The sequence below is a fragment of the Homalodisca vitripennis genome, chromosome X (assembly GCF_021130785.1).
Source record: "Homalodisca vitripennis isolate AUS2020 chromosome X, UT_GWSS_2.1, whole genome shotgun sequence".
NCBI lineage: Eukaryota > Metazoa > Arthropoda > Insecta > Hemiptera > Cicadellidae > Homalodisca > Homalodisca vitripennis.
The window spans coordinates 80,308,689-80,325,590 of record NC_060215.1 but is presented as its reverse complement, the minus strand read 5'-3'; the positions used below and the strand labels follow the sequence as shown (position 1 = coordinate 80,325,590).

The 16,902-nt window shown below is 32.5% G+C and overlaps 1 protein-coding gene across 9 annotated transcripts in view; it reads left to right on the top strand.

Annotated features, from left to right (window-relative positions):
- The window catches only part of LOC124369246 (centaurin-gamma-1A), a 233,820-nt gene that overhangs the window by 188,160 nt on the left and 28,758 nt on the right, over positions 1 to 16,902 (top strand). For 7 of the 9 annotated variants that reach the window (XM_046827133.1, XM_046827137.1, XM_046827136.1 and 4 more), the window contains 3 exons: positions 10,541 to 10,682; positions 11,467 to 11,601; positions 14,080 to 14,273. In XM_046827133.1, the coding sequence (XP_046683089.1) occupies positions 10,541 to 10,682; positions 11,467 to 11,601; positions 14,080 to 14,273 (471 nt within the window). Of the gene's footprint in view, positions 1 to 9,911; positions 10,012 to 10,140; positions 10,162 to 10,540; positions 10,683 to 11,466; positions 11,602 to 14,079; positions 14,274 to 16,902 lie in introns of those variants that run through there. The other 2 variants (XM_046827138.1, XM_046827141.1) reach the window with 2 other exon arrangements.

Genomic DNA, 16,902 nt, shown 5'->3' with positions numbered 1-16,902 from the left:
AAAATAAGTAATTATATTGAACAATTCATTACAAGGTAGGAGGAGTACGATACATACGTGTCGTGCAACAGGCTGCGCTGAGATTGCATGGAAAGTGTAAAATGTATAGCTCATTTCATTCTAGACATGTCTTGTGGACAGACAGACAATTGTACAGAAATACAGTCTTACATCCGCCGGCAGACTTTTGATAACAACCCAAACTATTGTAAAATTGAACTTATTTTAGCTTGACATATCTTCGATAACAGTCTCTATTCAAATGTTATAACTTGTTATATGTATGGGTAAAGCTATACAAGTCTCGTTTTCTTCAAAATTGTACAGGATGAGTTAATTGATAATATATAAATGTATATCAAAATAACTCTTACCTCTCTAATAAAATACATCGGTAAAAGGCATTATAAAAGAAAAGCAGATAATAACAGTTTTAGCAAACAGTTATTTTAAGGATAGAACGTAAAACGTAAAAACCGACCATAAATTTTATTAACTGTACATTTTGACATGTACCAAGTAAAACCGGGATAGTGGTGGCGCCTGCGAGACCATGTAACTACTACATGCATTGTGGGTGCGTTTGGCGGGACTTTTCTCGTTTGCAGACACTCTAATTATGCGCAATTCACATCGATTTGTACTGCCAGACGTAAAGTAAAGGGGATGGCGGTGGCGCCTGTGAGGCCATGTAACTACTACATGCATTGTGGGTGCGTTTGGCGGGACTTTTCTCGTTTGCAGACACTCTCTAATTAAACATAACATGGCCACTTCCCATCGACTATATAAAAGTGGCTAGTACTATTTTTATATAGTACTAACAGACGTCTACGAATAAAGTTATTTACTCTGATATTTGGTTATATTATCTTATGAACAATTGATCCAAATTATAAAAACTATATGGGAAATCTCAGTCTTATAAAATTGTTCAAACCTTTCCCCGAGGGGGGAAGGTTTATTATCTCATAATGATTTTGTAACTAAAGTTTATTTGAGAATTTATTCTGTAAAGTCCTCTTTTTCTTTGGAAATGTTCATGTAAGTACAACAAATGTAAACTGTCAATTTTGTACTAAGGAAACAGAATAATTATTATTCATCATAATGTGTGTTACTAACTCTGTATTTACATCTTTTTTAGTTTTTGAAAAGTAACATGAAGTATATGTGTGTTCCCATAGAAGACTGATTAGTTGTATTATTTTTTTAAATGTTATGTACTTATATGAATAAGGCAGGGTACGCCACACCATGTGTTGCATATCAGGCTTCTGTCAGATTCAATTCAAAATTTCAAGTAATTTACTAATTGGCAGATCGAACGACAGTGAATCAATCATGTGAAGAAGACATTTTTACACTCTCCGTCAAACAAAAGAGAAATTCATTGTGTCCTATTGACTGATATACTTTCAGCAAAATTCCATGGTTAGACAAGCACCATCAGTTCATTCTTGTGTATTTAGAAATAAAATTTCATGCAAAGTTTCAAGACCACAGTTGAAATATTTTTTTAGTTTTATTGCTACTTGATACGTTCACATTTTTGTTTATTAAGTTTGGTTTAATAACAGTGTTTAAATAATAAAAGTTCACACACCAATTCACCATAAAATGATGTATGATTAGGATAGTTAGACTACATGTGTTTATATGTTAAATGTTAAAATCTCTTATTAGTGTACTGAGTTTGTCTACATATTTATTTAGTGTGCTATTTTCTCGTTGCCATCATGGCTACCCATAAGCCCAATGTAAAGTATTAACTAACGCTCTGCCAAATCCCGTGAAGTGACATGCACCATAATCGTACCCGGTGTTCCTCTTATAAAAATGAAGCTCCATGCTTATTCTATAGGTAAGTTTTTCGATATATCGTTCGGAAAGACAGACAGGTAGAAATTAAGTTCACCAGCCCTCCTCAAGCGCAGGAAATAGCGCCCAAAATATATTTGATACAATTTTTACCACAATTTTAATTTTTCGTCACCTATCTTGCAGAAACCATAAAAGTCTGCCTACTTAAAATTTTTCGTTCACAAAAAGAATTGATGTCTTATTTCCAAGAGCAACATTTTACTGACATTAATAATTTAGGGTTTTCGTGCACACCAACATTTTGATGCAATTGACACACAAAGCACCTGCAGACTAGGCACATACAATTGACACACAAAGTGCCTGCAGACTAGGCACATACAATTGACACACAAAGCGCCTGCAGACTAGGCACACAGCCCTGTCGTACGTGCAGACTGGCGTCCTGGCAACACGGCGCGCCGCGGCGCCGAGCCGATCACAACTTGCTAATAAACCCCCGCTTCCCCTCTCACCCTACAACCCTTACAAAGGTCTGGTTTGGTACTTTATACACAGTACAGTGTTGTATCACAGCATATCACAGTCAGTCAAAGTGTTTAAAAATGCTTTGTATCCCAGTAAAACTCGCTACAATTATAATATTAAGATATAGAAACATTAGAGATCTGCACAATGATCTAATCACAAATTTCGTCTAGTTTATCAAATCATCCGTGAATAATAAACATGCACAAAACTAATGTGTTGTACTTGTTGTGATTAAAATAGATCAAATCAATTGTATAGGTACATAGAAAGAACGTACTCTTTGTCAATTTCAAGCTGATTGTTTTACGTTCAATTGTTCACTTGCAATAAAACTAGCGAGTCTCATTATTGTAACCATTCTTCCAAGCTCTGTAGACTAGCTCCGGAGATAATTGTATAGTAGGTGAGTAGACCTTTACACATATATTCAATTATTCTGGTAACTCTCTGTGCTCTGTGCTCAATTATATCTTATTCAAAGGTAAGGAAATTTAAAATATTTGACATTTTCTTTGTATCAGGTAGATTTTGCAACATAAGTAATGGTTGTTCGATGTTAGTTTTGAACTGTAATAAAATTATAGATATTATACATGTGTTCCTAGTGAAATCTTAGAACTACCACACCACCCACTTTTTTAGTCCCTTTTACATATAATAAAAGGAAAAGCAGTATATTAAAATTTAGTGGTCAAAAGCATTAAGGTTGGGACACACATAACCGCACCGTGCCCGACACGTCAGTCGGCCGTATGCTGGCCGTCATACGGTGAAAGAATTGCAGCGCAGTTTTCAACCTGCAAGTCCACACATGTCCGCACCGACACCAAACCGTCGTGGCCGCACCGTGCCCGCACCGTCACCGATATGTTTAGTTTGAATTTTGACGGGCACGGTGCGGTCTACGAGCGGCATCAAATGTTGTTTACTGTTGCGTTCTTCTTTTTAAAACTATTTAAGTAGTCTACACGTTCTATTTCAGTGAATTATTTAGTATAGCCTACTAACGCTACATCCTGTGTTCGCGTACAAAATCATGTTTATTATTAAAAGTATTACATTTTCTTACCTTAGAGTAAACTAGTCATATTTTCTTATTGTGCATATTTTCTTATTATGCCGGGTCCACACCAAACCAACAAAAGAAAAACAAAACAGCAACTCAATGTTTCCCAACATTTTTGAAACAAAAGCGAAACATTTCGGCAACAATTTTGTTTTGTTCGTGTTTTCAACAACTTTTTGTTTTCCCGTCGCCTGGCGGTAAAGATCAAACTGTTGCTGTTTTGTTTGTGTTTCTGGCAACTTTGTTGGTCTAGTGTGTACGCTTTCCACAGGAAGAAAAAACAAAACTTAAAAATTTGTGGTTCAGTTTGTCTCGTGCTGTGTGCAAAATGACTTTCATCGGGAAAAGCAATAAAATGGAGTGTTGAAAATACATGTAAATTAATCGAACTTTTATAGAGAAAGTAAATTGTTATGGGATGCCCGACACCCTGATTATAAAAATCGTTATAAAAAGGCAGACGCCTTAAAGGAAATAGGGAATATTGTGTAATGTTTCTTCAGAGGAAGTAGACAGAAAGATAAAAAAACATCAATACCCAGTACCAAAGAGAATACAGAAATTATCAGTTATTGAAAAAATCCGGAGCTGGTAAAAACTTTCGTTTTCGAAGTGGTTTGGGTTATTCACTATTAAGTTTCTTAAAAGATAAAAAAACAAGCCAAGACCAAGTGGGAATATAGGCGGATTATCGAATACACAGGTAGATATTTATTTATTTATTTTATTTATTAGATATAAAATTTACATATATTTAATGCATTATTTATTTACTTATATTTATTCATATATACATTCTATCATTTTATCCTTAAAAATCAGTACTTTTGCTCAATAGATTAACAAAATTTTAACTGCCATGGAACTTGTTATTAGTTATTAATAATTAGAATAATAAATCATTAAATCAATTAAAAAATCATTTTTCCCCTAAAAAAATCAGTACTTTTGCTCAATAGATTAACAAAATTTTAACTGCCATGGAACTTGTACCTTGCTCAGACATAAAATATTCAGCAAATTCTTTTCTTATTTCCATAGCTTCTACAGATGATTTTCTTGCAGTCTGTTGTAGATTAAAAAAACGACTGTAAAGTTTTGTTGATCTTTTCTCCATGCGCCATCTTCTAGTGTACCACTATCAATATGTTCTACATCAAAGCTGTTTTGGTGGATTATATTTATTTTTCGACAAGACACACCTTAGATAATTATGCAAACAAATGCATGCCAAAGTCACTTTTTCTACCTTTTTCTGGTTGTAACAGCATTGGTTTGCGAAACACTCGAAACACAGACGCTAAAATGCCAAACACATTTTCAACTATTCTTCGAGCACCCGTGAAATTCGGTAATTGAAGACACGTTTTCTATTGACCCCTTAATCTTGATGGCCGCTATATGGTTTCATAATGCATGGGTTTAAGGGGGAAAGGCATCATCTGCGACTAAAACATAAGGACTTTCTTTGTCCCTTCCAAGAAGAACACGTTTTTGTGGCAAATTTAGTTTTCCTTCAACCAATAGTTTGTAAAATGGCGTATTTTTAAAAACACCTCCGTCAGAGATTCGTCCTTGACAACCAACGTTTGCATACAGAAAATTATAATTTGCGTCAACAACAGCAAAAAGAACTACACTGAATGTTCCTTTATAGTTAAAAAATTCACTGCCACTGAATGTAGGTGCCTCGATTACAATGTGCTTTCCGTCCATTGCGCCTATGCAATGTGGAAAGTGCCAAATCTTGTTGAAATCATCGCTAACTTTTTCCCATTCCTCTTCACTTTTAGGAGTCTGAAATAAAATACAAATTAAATTTAATTGAAAGTTCTTATTATATATTTTTTTTTAATATACATTTTTTTAATATATTTTTTATGCAGTTTTTTAATAACATACATTCTTTACTTTACAGGAAAGTGATGATTCAGACAGTGATGAAGAGGCAAAAGAATCCGAAACAAATGACGATGATACCGCTAGCGTCAGCCAGAGTACAAGTAATATGGGAGAATTACAAGAAAGCTACGAAGATTTGCAGGCTCAAAAGGAAATTACTGATAAAAACACCAAAAGCTTAAAAGCAAAATCTACCACACCAAAGAAAAGAGTTCTAACCACTAGTGAGAAGCCAAAAATGCAGAAGTTTATTGGAATGCTACAAGAAGTATATAAAAAAAATCAGCAAGGAACATCTGTACAACCCGATGATTTTGATATATTTGGTGAGCTAGTTGCTAGAAAAGTGCGAAAACTTCGTACTCCTTATGCGCAAGCTACTGTGCAGCATTTGATCAATGATCTTCTCTACAAAGCAGAAATAGGAGAATATGACCAACCAAAAAAAACACAGAAACTCAAGAGCAATTGACACCGTTCCTTCATTTTCGATCTCCAATTGCAGTTCACACTAGTTCTACAGATACAAACAACCACAATTATATGAGTCCAGATAGCATTCGGTCTTGCGCAAGTACCCTTAGCGTTGGAACCTACTCAAATCCAGGCGGCATACAACCTTATTCAAAACCCACCCAGCGTTCAAACCTACGAGATACTGACTAGTCCGTCTTGCTCATCGAATCAAAAACATACCACCCAGATTGATGAATCCTGGCCAGCTACGCGGATAACAACAAAATGAATCAGCTCAGTCATACATGTAATTTTTCAGATACATTCCAAATAAAAGTTATTTTTAAAAAATCTGTTTATTTTTTAACAGCTACCTATTTAATAATGTTAAATTTTACCTTGACATATGTATTTTAGGGCACTTATGAGAGCATCGCAGGTTTCTGGAATTATTACTGATATTGCCTGTTTGGATACTTTGAAAAGATACATCAGACTCTGGTAATACTCCCCAGTTGCCAAAAATCTTAAAAGTAATCACTAAACGTTCTGTTACACTAATGGCATTTCGAAAATTTGTATTTTTCTTCTGTATCGAGGGTCCAATGATTTCTATTAGATTTTCAAGATCAGTACTGGTCATTCTTAAAAAGTTTTTGAAGCTGCATCGCATTTCTTCACTAATACCTCTATCGTCTTTTCTTAAATCTTCCAATAGTTCCTCAACATAGTTTTTTTGTCGGTTCTTCAAGCTCGGCCTAACCCAAAAACGTTTTTTCTTTTTTTGGTTTAGGAATAGAAAACCAGCTGCCATTAATAAATAATTCAATTGTTCCTTTGTAATTTCCAAATTTCGAGCTCGCCACATTTTCTATCGGGATCACAAAGTTGACTGATTTTTGTTTTCATAATGTGGACAGCAGTTGACAATTAGTTCCTGTTTTCGAAAACTTGCAGTTTTGTTGTGTTGCTGATTTGTTGGAGTTTTTGTTTTGTTTGGTTTGGTGTGGACCCGGCATTACAACAAATTTGAAAACCATGTTGTACCTTAAGTGATTTTAAACAACTAAATTCAAATTATGAAAAATCTATAAACATTTTTCATTAATTAAAAAAATAACAAGCATGTAATTATTTGCGCGAAAATCTATCTTTCTTTGTTGTATTGAAGTTACTTGATACATTTATTCCGGTATTTTGTAAGGGTCATATTTAGAATGTTTCTATGACATTTTTATTTTTTTATTCTTTTCACTTCAATAAAGTAAAAGTAAAAATATTTTATTTACAATAAGATTTTCAAGCAAGAAAAACCCATGTTAAAAATAAATAATAATAATAAATCATTTATTTCCCCATAATAACAAACTGAATATTACAAATAAATATTATTGCCAGTGCTTATTAATAAATAATACTATAATATAACGTATTTACAATAGCAGTAAATAACAAATACAAAAAAATGTTTTCTACTTACTTTATTTCTAATTTATTTACTTAGAGTAATAAAATATAAAAAAGTAGGTTACATCCTTTTAGATTTTTCTTTCTTTTTTTTAACTAATAATTAGGCCAACAGATTTACAAAATAAGGGAAATTTAGGTACCCAATAAGAGGCTGTGCCTGTGTTGGGGATACTATATACAAAAAGGGTACAAAATAAAAATAGCGGAATCGAGCAAGAATAAAATGATAAAAATGAGTTATTGTAGCTTATGTAGTAAATAATGTAATATTACGTTTCAAAGTTTAAATTTAGTATAACTAGTGTGCTGTATTAAACAAAAAGGATTTATGCATGATTTACAATTAATTCAAATATTAGGCTTTACACATGTAACATTAAATATTATATTATAAATAATTATTTTATAATGCTCTAACGTGTCTATTTAAATATTATTGTAACTTAGCAGACAAGACTAACCATACACTAATTTATTATCTTAAACATATACTCAATATCATTTTGACCGATAAACCATACTCTAATTTTTTTAGAAAATATATTTATGTTTCTACTATTTTTGAGTAATTCTGGCAATAAATTATTTGTCCTCGGAGCTATAAAAGAAAAACATTTGGTAAAATCTGTTTTTTGTATGTTCTCCAGTATATATTTTACAAATATTGCAACATGGCAAACTCTATAGCTTTTGGGTTTAATACAAAAAACACCAAATATACTGTTTATAGTGTATTTGACCAAAATTCACTGCAATGAAACACAATGAACAAGAATTAAAAAAATAGGGATAAAAAATATAACCAAGATAAAGATATTTACAAATTTTACATACTAGCTGATTGTACAAAGCTTTACTGTAGCATTGCAATATTTCATTCACCACAGCGATTAATAAAAATAACAACAATGAAATTAACAATTATCTCAAGCAATACTTAATCTTCCGAATATTTTTTAAGTATCTGTCACTTCGAATTCAAAAGAAACATGCTCTAGTACAAACAGTGAGATTGTTGCGCTCGGACTGCATACGGACATGTGTGGCCTCACGGTAACCGAGCCGAGCCCGCACCGATACTCGGCCGACTCACGTGTCGGGCACGGTGCGGTTATGTGTGTCCCAACCTTTAAATCGTACAGTTCGAGATATACTCGTCATCATTCTGGCGATTTCAATAGCACATTTATTTCCGACGTCACTGTTGATGTATGGGACAAGAGCATTATGTTCTTTTACAGATTTAAAAACTGAAATCTAAATTACGAAACAATTCGATAAATAATTGAGGGAATTTCTTCAATTTCGTGCATTGTCTTTCTTTTGCTTGAGCAATGAATGTTGTAACGTTGCCGTAGCGAAATTAAAACAAATTACGGGTTATCGATAAAAATGAGGCAGTAAGAAGAGCAAGGGCTTTGCCAAAAAGCAATAACCGCGGAGTCAGGTCGAAGGTTTAGTGGCAGCAAGTTTTATTAATTCCCGCACCCCCTCCTCGCCCTTCAGATAACAGATTGGCCACGTCTGCAGATACTATCTCCTCCCCCAAAGACCATCCTTCATACTTAACACTTTATCAAAGCCCACTTCTTGTTCCTGAGTGCGATGCTTATTTTCTCAAAAAGAGCCGGAAGAAATATTTGTCGGTATTTAGCAAACGTTTTCAAGAAAAGTGTTCGTTCTCTTGTTTTGTGGGGTTACAATTAAAATCTTTTTACTGCGATTTACTGCTACACTGTCTTTGACTGTACATTACATAGAAAATATTTTGAAACACGACCCAACGCGATCTGTGTACTTTAATCCATATGTATTTGTGTATTTGGTAATTTCGCGTCGTATCACTGTCTATGTATTCGGACGCTAATTCGTGAGTTCTCTGGTAAGCCATTGCTATCAAACGAAATTACATCATTATTTTTGATAACTTATGGATATTATGTTGTTTGATGTTTTTAGCGCAGATTTACGTACCTGACGCGCATCATGCATTTTTCACTTGGATGCCACGAACGTTTTGTTCCATAACTACAGATTTGTCATGTTTTGTGTCAATCCGAAAATATTCCATCCACAAAACAGTTGGAAGAGAAGTATATTTTATACGGTTTTAATTTTGAAAAGTGTTATACAAAGTGAGACCAAATTAGGGAAATTCTATATGAACTTTTGAAAGTGAGTATGTTAGAATATAAAAATGCAATTTTTGGTTACTACTGTACTACAATTTTTCTCCTATCCATGAAACCTTTGTACTGCAAGAAGATGTAGTTTTATACATTACTATAAAAATGACAAGTGCTGCAATTATTATATTAAATTTCATGTTTACTGGTACATTGGACTGCAATATCATCTGATGTATGTATATACTATATTTTGTATGTATATGTTTTACTAAAAGGCATCTCAAGCAACATAGATTCTATAAGTTAGGTAACGGTATGATTTTAACTGATATTTTATCAGAGAACTCATGAGAGTCTGCTATATGAAATAAGATTTAGAGTCTGGGGTCTACATTCACACTCATAAGCATATGTTCTGAGTTATCACTGCTGTTGACAGGACATGCAATGTTTATTGTTGATAAAACCAAATAGCCCTCTTATCAATCAGCTGGTGGTTCAAGTTAGCTGTTCCTTGTCACTGATTTATGAACCTGTTTATTTTAATCCTGTCAGTACCCGCATGGTCACCTGGTTTAGTTGTCCTACCCTATTCGTCCAAAATACTGCGATCATGTTCTGCAATGTCAAAATGTATGTTCTGTTAGCTTTTTCAGCATAAAAGCAAAGCAACTTTATATTTAAAATTTATTTCAAACCCTTATATATTATGCATCATGTTTATGTTTGAATACTCATAGTTTACTTCAGTGCCTGTGTAACTTTTTGCTCAATTTATTATATGTAAATTTCAAAAATGTTAAATATATAACCGTGTTGCTCTAGATTAAACTGTAAATTATACAATTCAGATACAACTTTTGTTTGTATTACTGAAGTATATTTGAATTTAATACCACAATTCTTCCCTTTTTAATGGAGAGTGGTTTATTTACTGTTATGCTAATTCCCTGGGGACCAAGTTTGAAGCGTCTTATCCAGTTAAATGAAGATTGATACCAGAACAGCAGAGCAATAATGAGCCTGAGATCTGGTTGACTTGTTGAAATCTTGCAGTCCGTTTTCTCCGCGATTTATGTGTAACTTACGTTTATTTTAATTTTCTGTAAGTGAATACGATTTACTATGAATTGTTTGATTAACGATTGTAACTATGTTTCAGTTTACTGCGTGGGTGGATGCTGTGATCTTTGTCTTCAGTTTGGAAAACGAAGCCAGCTTCAACGCCATCTACAGCTACTATACAAAGATGGCACACTATCGCAACTCTGCTGAGATACCTCTCATCCTGGTCGGCACCCAAGGTCAGTCATCCGGTGAAAACTCCAATTTGTGTGACTCCTTTGTGACATATCTATTAAAGCAATATAGTGACCTGTGTAATCCGACTTTTAGTATTAAATTACGTTGGCCACGCATTTGTTAAATTCAAAAGTCTGTTTAGCCAACATTAGATGTTTCTGTATCAAGAGTGATAATATTTAGTTTCTTACTTTTATTTAATCTAAATTAGAAAACAGGTGATGTGAATAATGGTCAAGGTTTGGCAGCCTCCTTTTCTTGCACAACGTAGCATTCATAGTTGTGATGATATAATATTATATTATCTAATTATGGGTATTTAGTGACAATATTACTTTATAAATTCGTTTTTATACAAGGAACAACATTTTGAATTACATTGGGTTTTATTTTTCAAATATCCTATTGTGCAGTAATTTAATTTTTGTTTGAATATATATTAAGGTTATATTTAATTTTTTATTGAGTTTTAATGTTTTTCCTAAACTAACAACATTTTATCAAAGAAGTAAAGAGGAAAACTGTAAAATGTTATGTTATTTTCACTATTTTTAAATGTTAAAAATTGAACTCTCAAAAGTTTTATAACAAAGCCTCATCTTAAAATATTTATTTTCATTTTCATAATACCAGAAAGACAAAAAATAATTTTTAACTAGGATTGAGTTCTCTCACAAATGTTAAATTATTATTCCTTTTTCTACGGATTATATGTAACACAAAATGTGGTTTTTCTTTATTACACTTTAAACATGTAGTAAAGTAATGATGGCAATGTTGTTACAGATGCTATCAGTGAGAACAATCCTAGGGTGATAGATGATGCGAGGGCTCGGAAGTTGGCATCTGACCTCAAGCGCTGTTCCTATTACGAGACTTGTGCAACCTACGGGCTCAATGTGGAAAGAGTATTCCAAGATGGTTAGTCAAAGTTGTTGATTTCTTTCTTATACTTTAGAAAGATGGGAAGAAAATAAAATAGTAATTTCTAATTATTATTACTATATATGATTTGGAGTACTTTAACACATATATTGTGCATTTCATCATTTGGTGGAATGCGAAACTGCTTAGGAATGCAGATTAGGAATCATTGTTTTATATTTATTTAATCATGAAGGCCTTTTTCCTACTATATGATTTCTGTAATAATATTAGTAACTTAATTCACTACAAAAATGGAATCACTGCATTAGTTTGGCCACTTTCCATACCTAAAGCAGATTTGCTTGTAAGGTTTTTGTTTTAGTTAGTCAAGTGCTTCATTGATAGTGAAAAAAAAACAAAAAAATGCAGTAAAATATTTACAAAAACTCTAACAATTGTTCTGAGCACACCTAACATATGTTTACAATACGTTTTTGAGAATAAAACCTGGTTTATTATATTTTTTTTAATATGAATCCAAAGATTTTTAATGTATAACTGAAATTACAAACTCCCCTGTAAAGAAAGGAGAAAGTAAAGGTGACCAAGCCCTTTCATGACTTTTTATAAATGTTTTGTCCTTATTTATTATTTGAAAATCACTGAAAACTGGCTATAAATATCCATGCATTGAAGAAACAGCACTCAAAAGTGTTAATTCATTTGTTTTAGTATATTATTACTCTTTTGCCCTTTACCACCCAAATTGAATATATATATATATATATATATATATATATGTTTATATATATATATAAACAGACTAAAAAATATATAATCTACCTGAGTATATTCCATAAGGGTAAGAAATCAAAGTGCACATAATTCATATTTACATAGAGTTAAATACATAGTATTTTTGTTCTTAATTGGTGATATTTTTATGCATAAATAGTTCAAGTTTATATACTTGTTAGCATATAAGTTCAAACTAGGTAAGTGCACTGAAAAACACTTTCAGACATAAAATTACATTTACAATCGAAAGACATATATAAATTAATTCTAAAAGTAAAACATTCAAGTATTTGTAGTAAAGTAATGTTCATTAAAAAGTTATATTTAATAAATTTAGAAATAATTGGATTATGGGATTTTGTTGTTTGAGACAGTATGTCAAACGAAGTAACACTATACACAAGTTATATGCAGAACTGCAAATATATTATTTGTTACTGATAATAGTAAAAATACAGGATTTGAATACTCACACGATTTAATTTCTTCCTTTTACCTCTATTACTATAATTGCATCAGGCTTTTACTTGGCCTTGCCACCTTGAAGAATAGCTTACTTTGTTTTTATTTTATATCTGCAAATTTGTTAAAGATTCTGGGAGCCAAGTTAAATTATCATTAGGCGATTAATACTAATATTACTGCAAAATAATACTTTTCAAGGAAATTCATTCAAACTATTTACTAGGTATATCTTTAAAAATATATCTGATCTTCAAGAGTTTTAGCTGCTGTTTACATTAAGTAGTGACTTATAGTCTTGATTTTGGATTTTAAATTATTTGAACACATAAGTTGAAGTGATAACAAATTTGATAACATTTGGGAATTAGAAACATTAAGCAACTGATTAACTGTAAAAAAATCAGTGAGGATTTAGGAATTACAGTTGGGTTTGAAACATGTTTCTTCATAATTTGTCCCGAAATTGCTTTGATCTTTTCAAAAAAAAAGCTTGCATCTCAACTGCTCAAGATGTCATCCAGTGCTATAAAATCATGAAACCTGTTTCAAAACAATCATTACTGGTGTGACACAATAACTTACTGAGGTTCCAAACAGTGTCTTAAAAACCTGCTTCAAGCATTAGAAACTGCACTGGGAAAAGTGTGAGGCACTAGGAGGGAACAATTTGGGTTGATTGTAAGCTTCAAAATTGTTGTTAAACCTTTCTTTCTTAATAAAGTTAATCTGGATTATTTTTTAAAAACTTCATATATTGATTTTGTGTAGTTGTTCACTCTGTAGTATTATATTGAAGATACTAATTAAGCCTAATGGCAGTACAGTATGTGCCACTCTCTCATCTAGAAATACTTAGCATCCCAAATGTTTGATGTTTTGGTTACACATGGATTTACTGCCCATAATAGGATCATGCACATGTTCAACACAAAATGCAATGCACTGTATTTTAGAGTACTTTATACTTTAGACTTTCTTACTATTTTCAGTAACTTTTTCAATCTATACTAAGCTGACTTTCAGTTATAAAAAAGGCTGACTATACTTACTTAGTGTTTACATGATGATATGCATTATCTAATATGATCTAATCACGTTACATTGAAATATTTGTAAATTAATAAAAAAATAAATATGGGTATGATATGATATACACCTATTTGATTTCCATAGGTGACTGTTTTCTTGCTCAGCTGGTATTACTTGTACCTGCCTAGTATTATAGTGACACCCTTGCAAGGTTACATGAGTTGTTTGGTATTGTTACAGCTTGTCAAAAAATAGTGCAACAGAGGCTATCTCAGTCAACCACCTGCCTGGCGACTCCCAGCAACTCTCGTCCTTCTACGCCTCTGGGAGCCCCACCTCCGCCCCGTCTGCTAGCCCCCGCCCCCTCACCACCTCTTACCTTGCCCCAGCCTGTCCCCCACTCGCCCAGCCATGCCCACACGCTCTCGCTCAAGGTACGTACATACTAAAATATGTATTAGAGGGTAACCGACTTTCCCACAATCACAAAATAACTCACACCCGTATTCTATCATTAGTTATGAGAATAAATATGTAATCTCAATCGCTACGTACAGATGCCACACTTCAACAACTTATATCTTAATCTGAGATCGATCATTTTCTTAAAATGTCTCCCTGTAAATGAATTATTGGGATGAATGTGCATGATAACTTTTTCAACTTGTTTTTTTATATATATATATATTATATATATATATAAAAGTTTTAAAATCTGGCAAGGTTACTTCAGGTATTTTCTTATCATTTTACTTCAGTAAGACACCTTAATGATGTTTCCATAAATGCTGTCTTACCTAGTTTAAATTTTTAATTTCAGTATATGAATTTGTATTCAGTTTTGAATAAATATCTGTTGGTATCAATATTTTAATAATATCGGTATCAATATTTTTCCTGTAATGAGTTTAATCCAATTAAATGTTAACTACCATAACATCTTATGTTATGTTATTATTAAAGAAATGTCTCAAATAAAATTGTCTTTTGTTGACTTCTTGTTATGTATTAAATTAAATATTGCTGTCTGTACAATTTAATGCCACACTTTTAGTATGAAAAGTGCACTGATAAAGTCTAAGTATTGATATCAATATGCCTTTCATTATATAATTATTTATTTCCTATTCTGCTATGAAAGCTTGTGGAGATTGGCAAAGTGCCCCTTGCTTTCTAGTAAGAAATTTACTTTTATATCAGGTTTTACTTTTTAATTATGTATGACTGACTGTTTTTTAAAATTAGGCTATACTACTACAATAATTATTTTTTCAAACATTGCTTGTTTGATGCATTTTGAGACTTTGACTGTATATATTAAAGCAGAATTTGTTTTGGGTTTTTAATATTTTTAATATTTATTTTATTTATTTTATTTATTATATTTAATATTATATTATATTTCATTGTTGGAAAACATTTTAAATGCCATATAAATCAATCACTCTTCCAACTAACAAACACAGATTAATACCCACGTTAGATTAGTGAGTTCATAGTTTTACCTAACTGGAAAGAAAAGTCTAGCAGTTACAGGAGTAAATTAATCTATATCTGTATCACTAAAAGGATTGAAGGCTTCCTCTAAAACCTTATTTGATCTTAAAATATCATCAACTGGGTATATGCTCTCAATTGGTATTTACTATTGGATCAGTGTCACTCAATATCAAGTCCTGTTCTTTTATTACTAATATCGCAACAGTAAATTGATAATGTGCACGGCGAGTACCACTATAGATTTGAATTTGGCGCGTAATCTATCAGTAACCGTGAACATGATAGCCAGCTGCACCGACCTTTAGGTCATAGCTTTAACAATGGGAGCCTCCTACTATCTAGAATTCTACTGGACAGATTCTGGTGGGATATTTCCTTCCTAGGATAGCTAGCAGAGAGCGCACGTTTTGTTGGAGTCATTGTGTGGCTATCATATAGAGTAAGCCGGATAGAAGTGTTTGTAAATCATCTAGGCTTAAGTGTTATAGTTAGGGAATTTCTCGGAACCATATCTAAATTATTAGTTTATCATTTCCTCATCAAAGCCAGTTAGGTTTGGATAGGGGAAGTCTAGTGGCGGATCCACGGTAAATACTTAGTCCTCTGGAAAGGTGCCTTCTTCCGATCGCGACAACACGAGGCTGCAAATGTAAAGCCTGTTCTGGACAACCACTAATTTGCTACACCTAGTTTGAGAGTCCGAATATTACTTGTTTAAGAGGAAAGTTTTGGATTGTTTTGATTTTGAGATAGCAATTCCAGTAATAATCATGTGAATCATCCATCACAATTTTGTTAATGCGTTGATATCTACGCCAGTGGCATTTTGATAAGTTGCACTAAATGCAATTAACAATCTAAATCTATTTCCAAATTTGTATTGGTCCCTCAGGAATCAAAGTTTGGAGAGCCGCAGCTTTATCCCTATACTACGGTTAATGTAAAAATTGATATTTAGTTTTATTTTTAAAAAGTTCTCTATTTAAACTATAAAACCGCAATATAGAATGATCAAAATAGATTGATATAAAATTGGTATTTTATATCAATTTGGTCATAGTGACTGGCAACTTCGTCTGAGGTTTGTCTTACAGCAATGGCAAATGTAGTGGTTTTCTAGTTCAAACTGGCAAGAAGGGAAAGTAAACAAGCTCAGATAAAATATTTAGTTTACATATTTTATGTAACGAATCATTTTGGTCTTTGATGTGCTGGCTCTGGTTCAGTATGGTTGAAATGTGTCAATCCTATGAAAAACCATGCAATATTTTTGTCAGGCCAAACTTGTATATTAAAATTATTTGTTATTTTAGTTGGTGAAGGAGTCTGAACAGATTTGCCTATGATATGCCTAGTGTAAAAATATTTAAATTAAACCTTACAAGAAAATCTCAAAACATTGTAACTTCCACAAAATTGCATAACTAACACCACTATATCATCAACGATGCAAACTTATTAATAGTAAACATAGACATCTTTGAAAGTAATAAAACAAACAAATAATTTTGTTCATTTCAACTCATTATTCACAAGGTTCTTCTGATTGTTGTCTGAATCTGG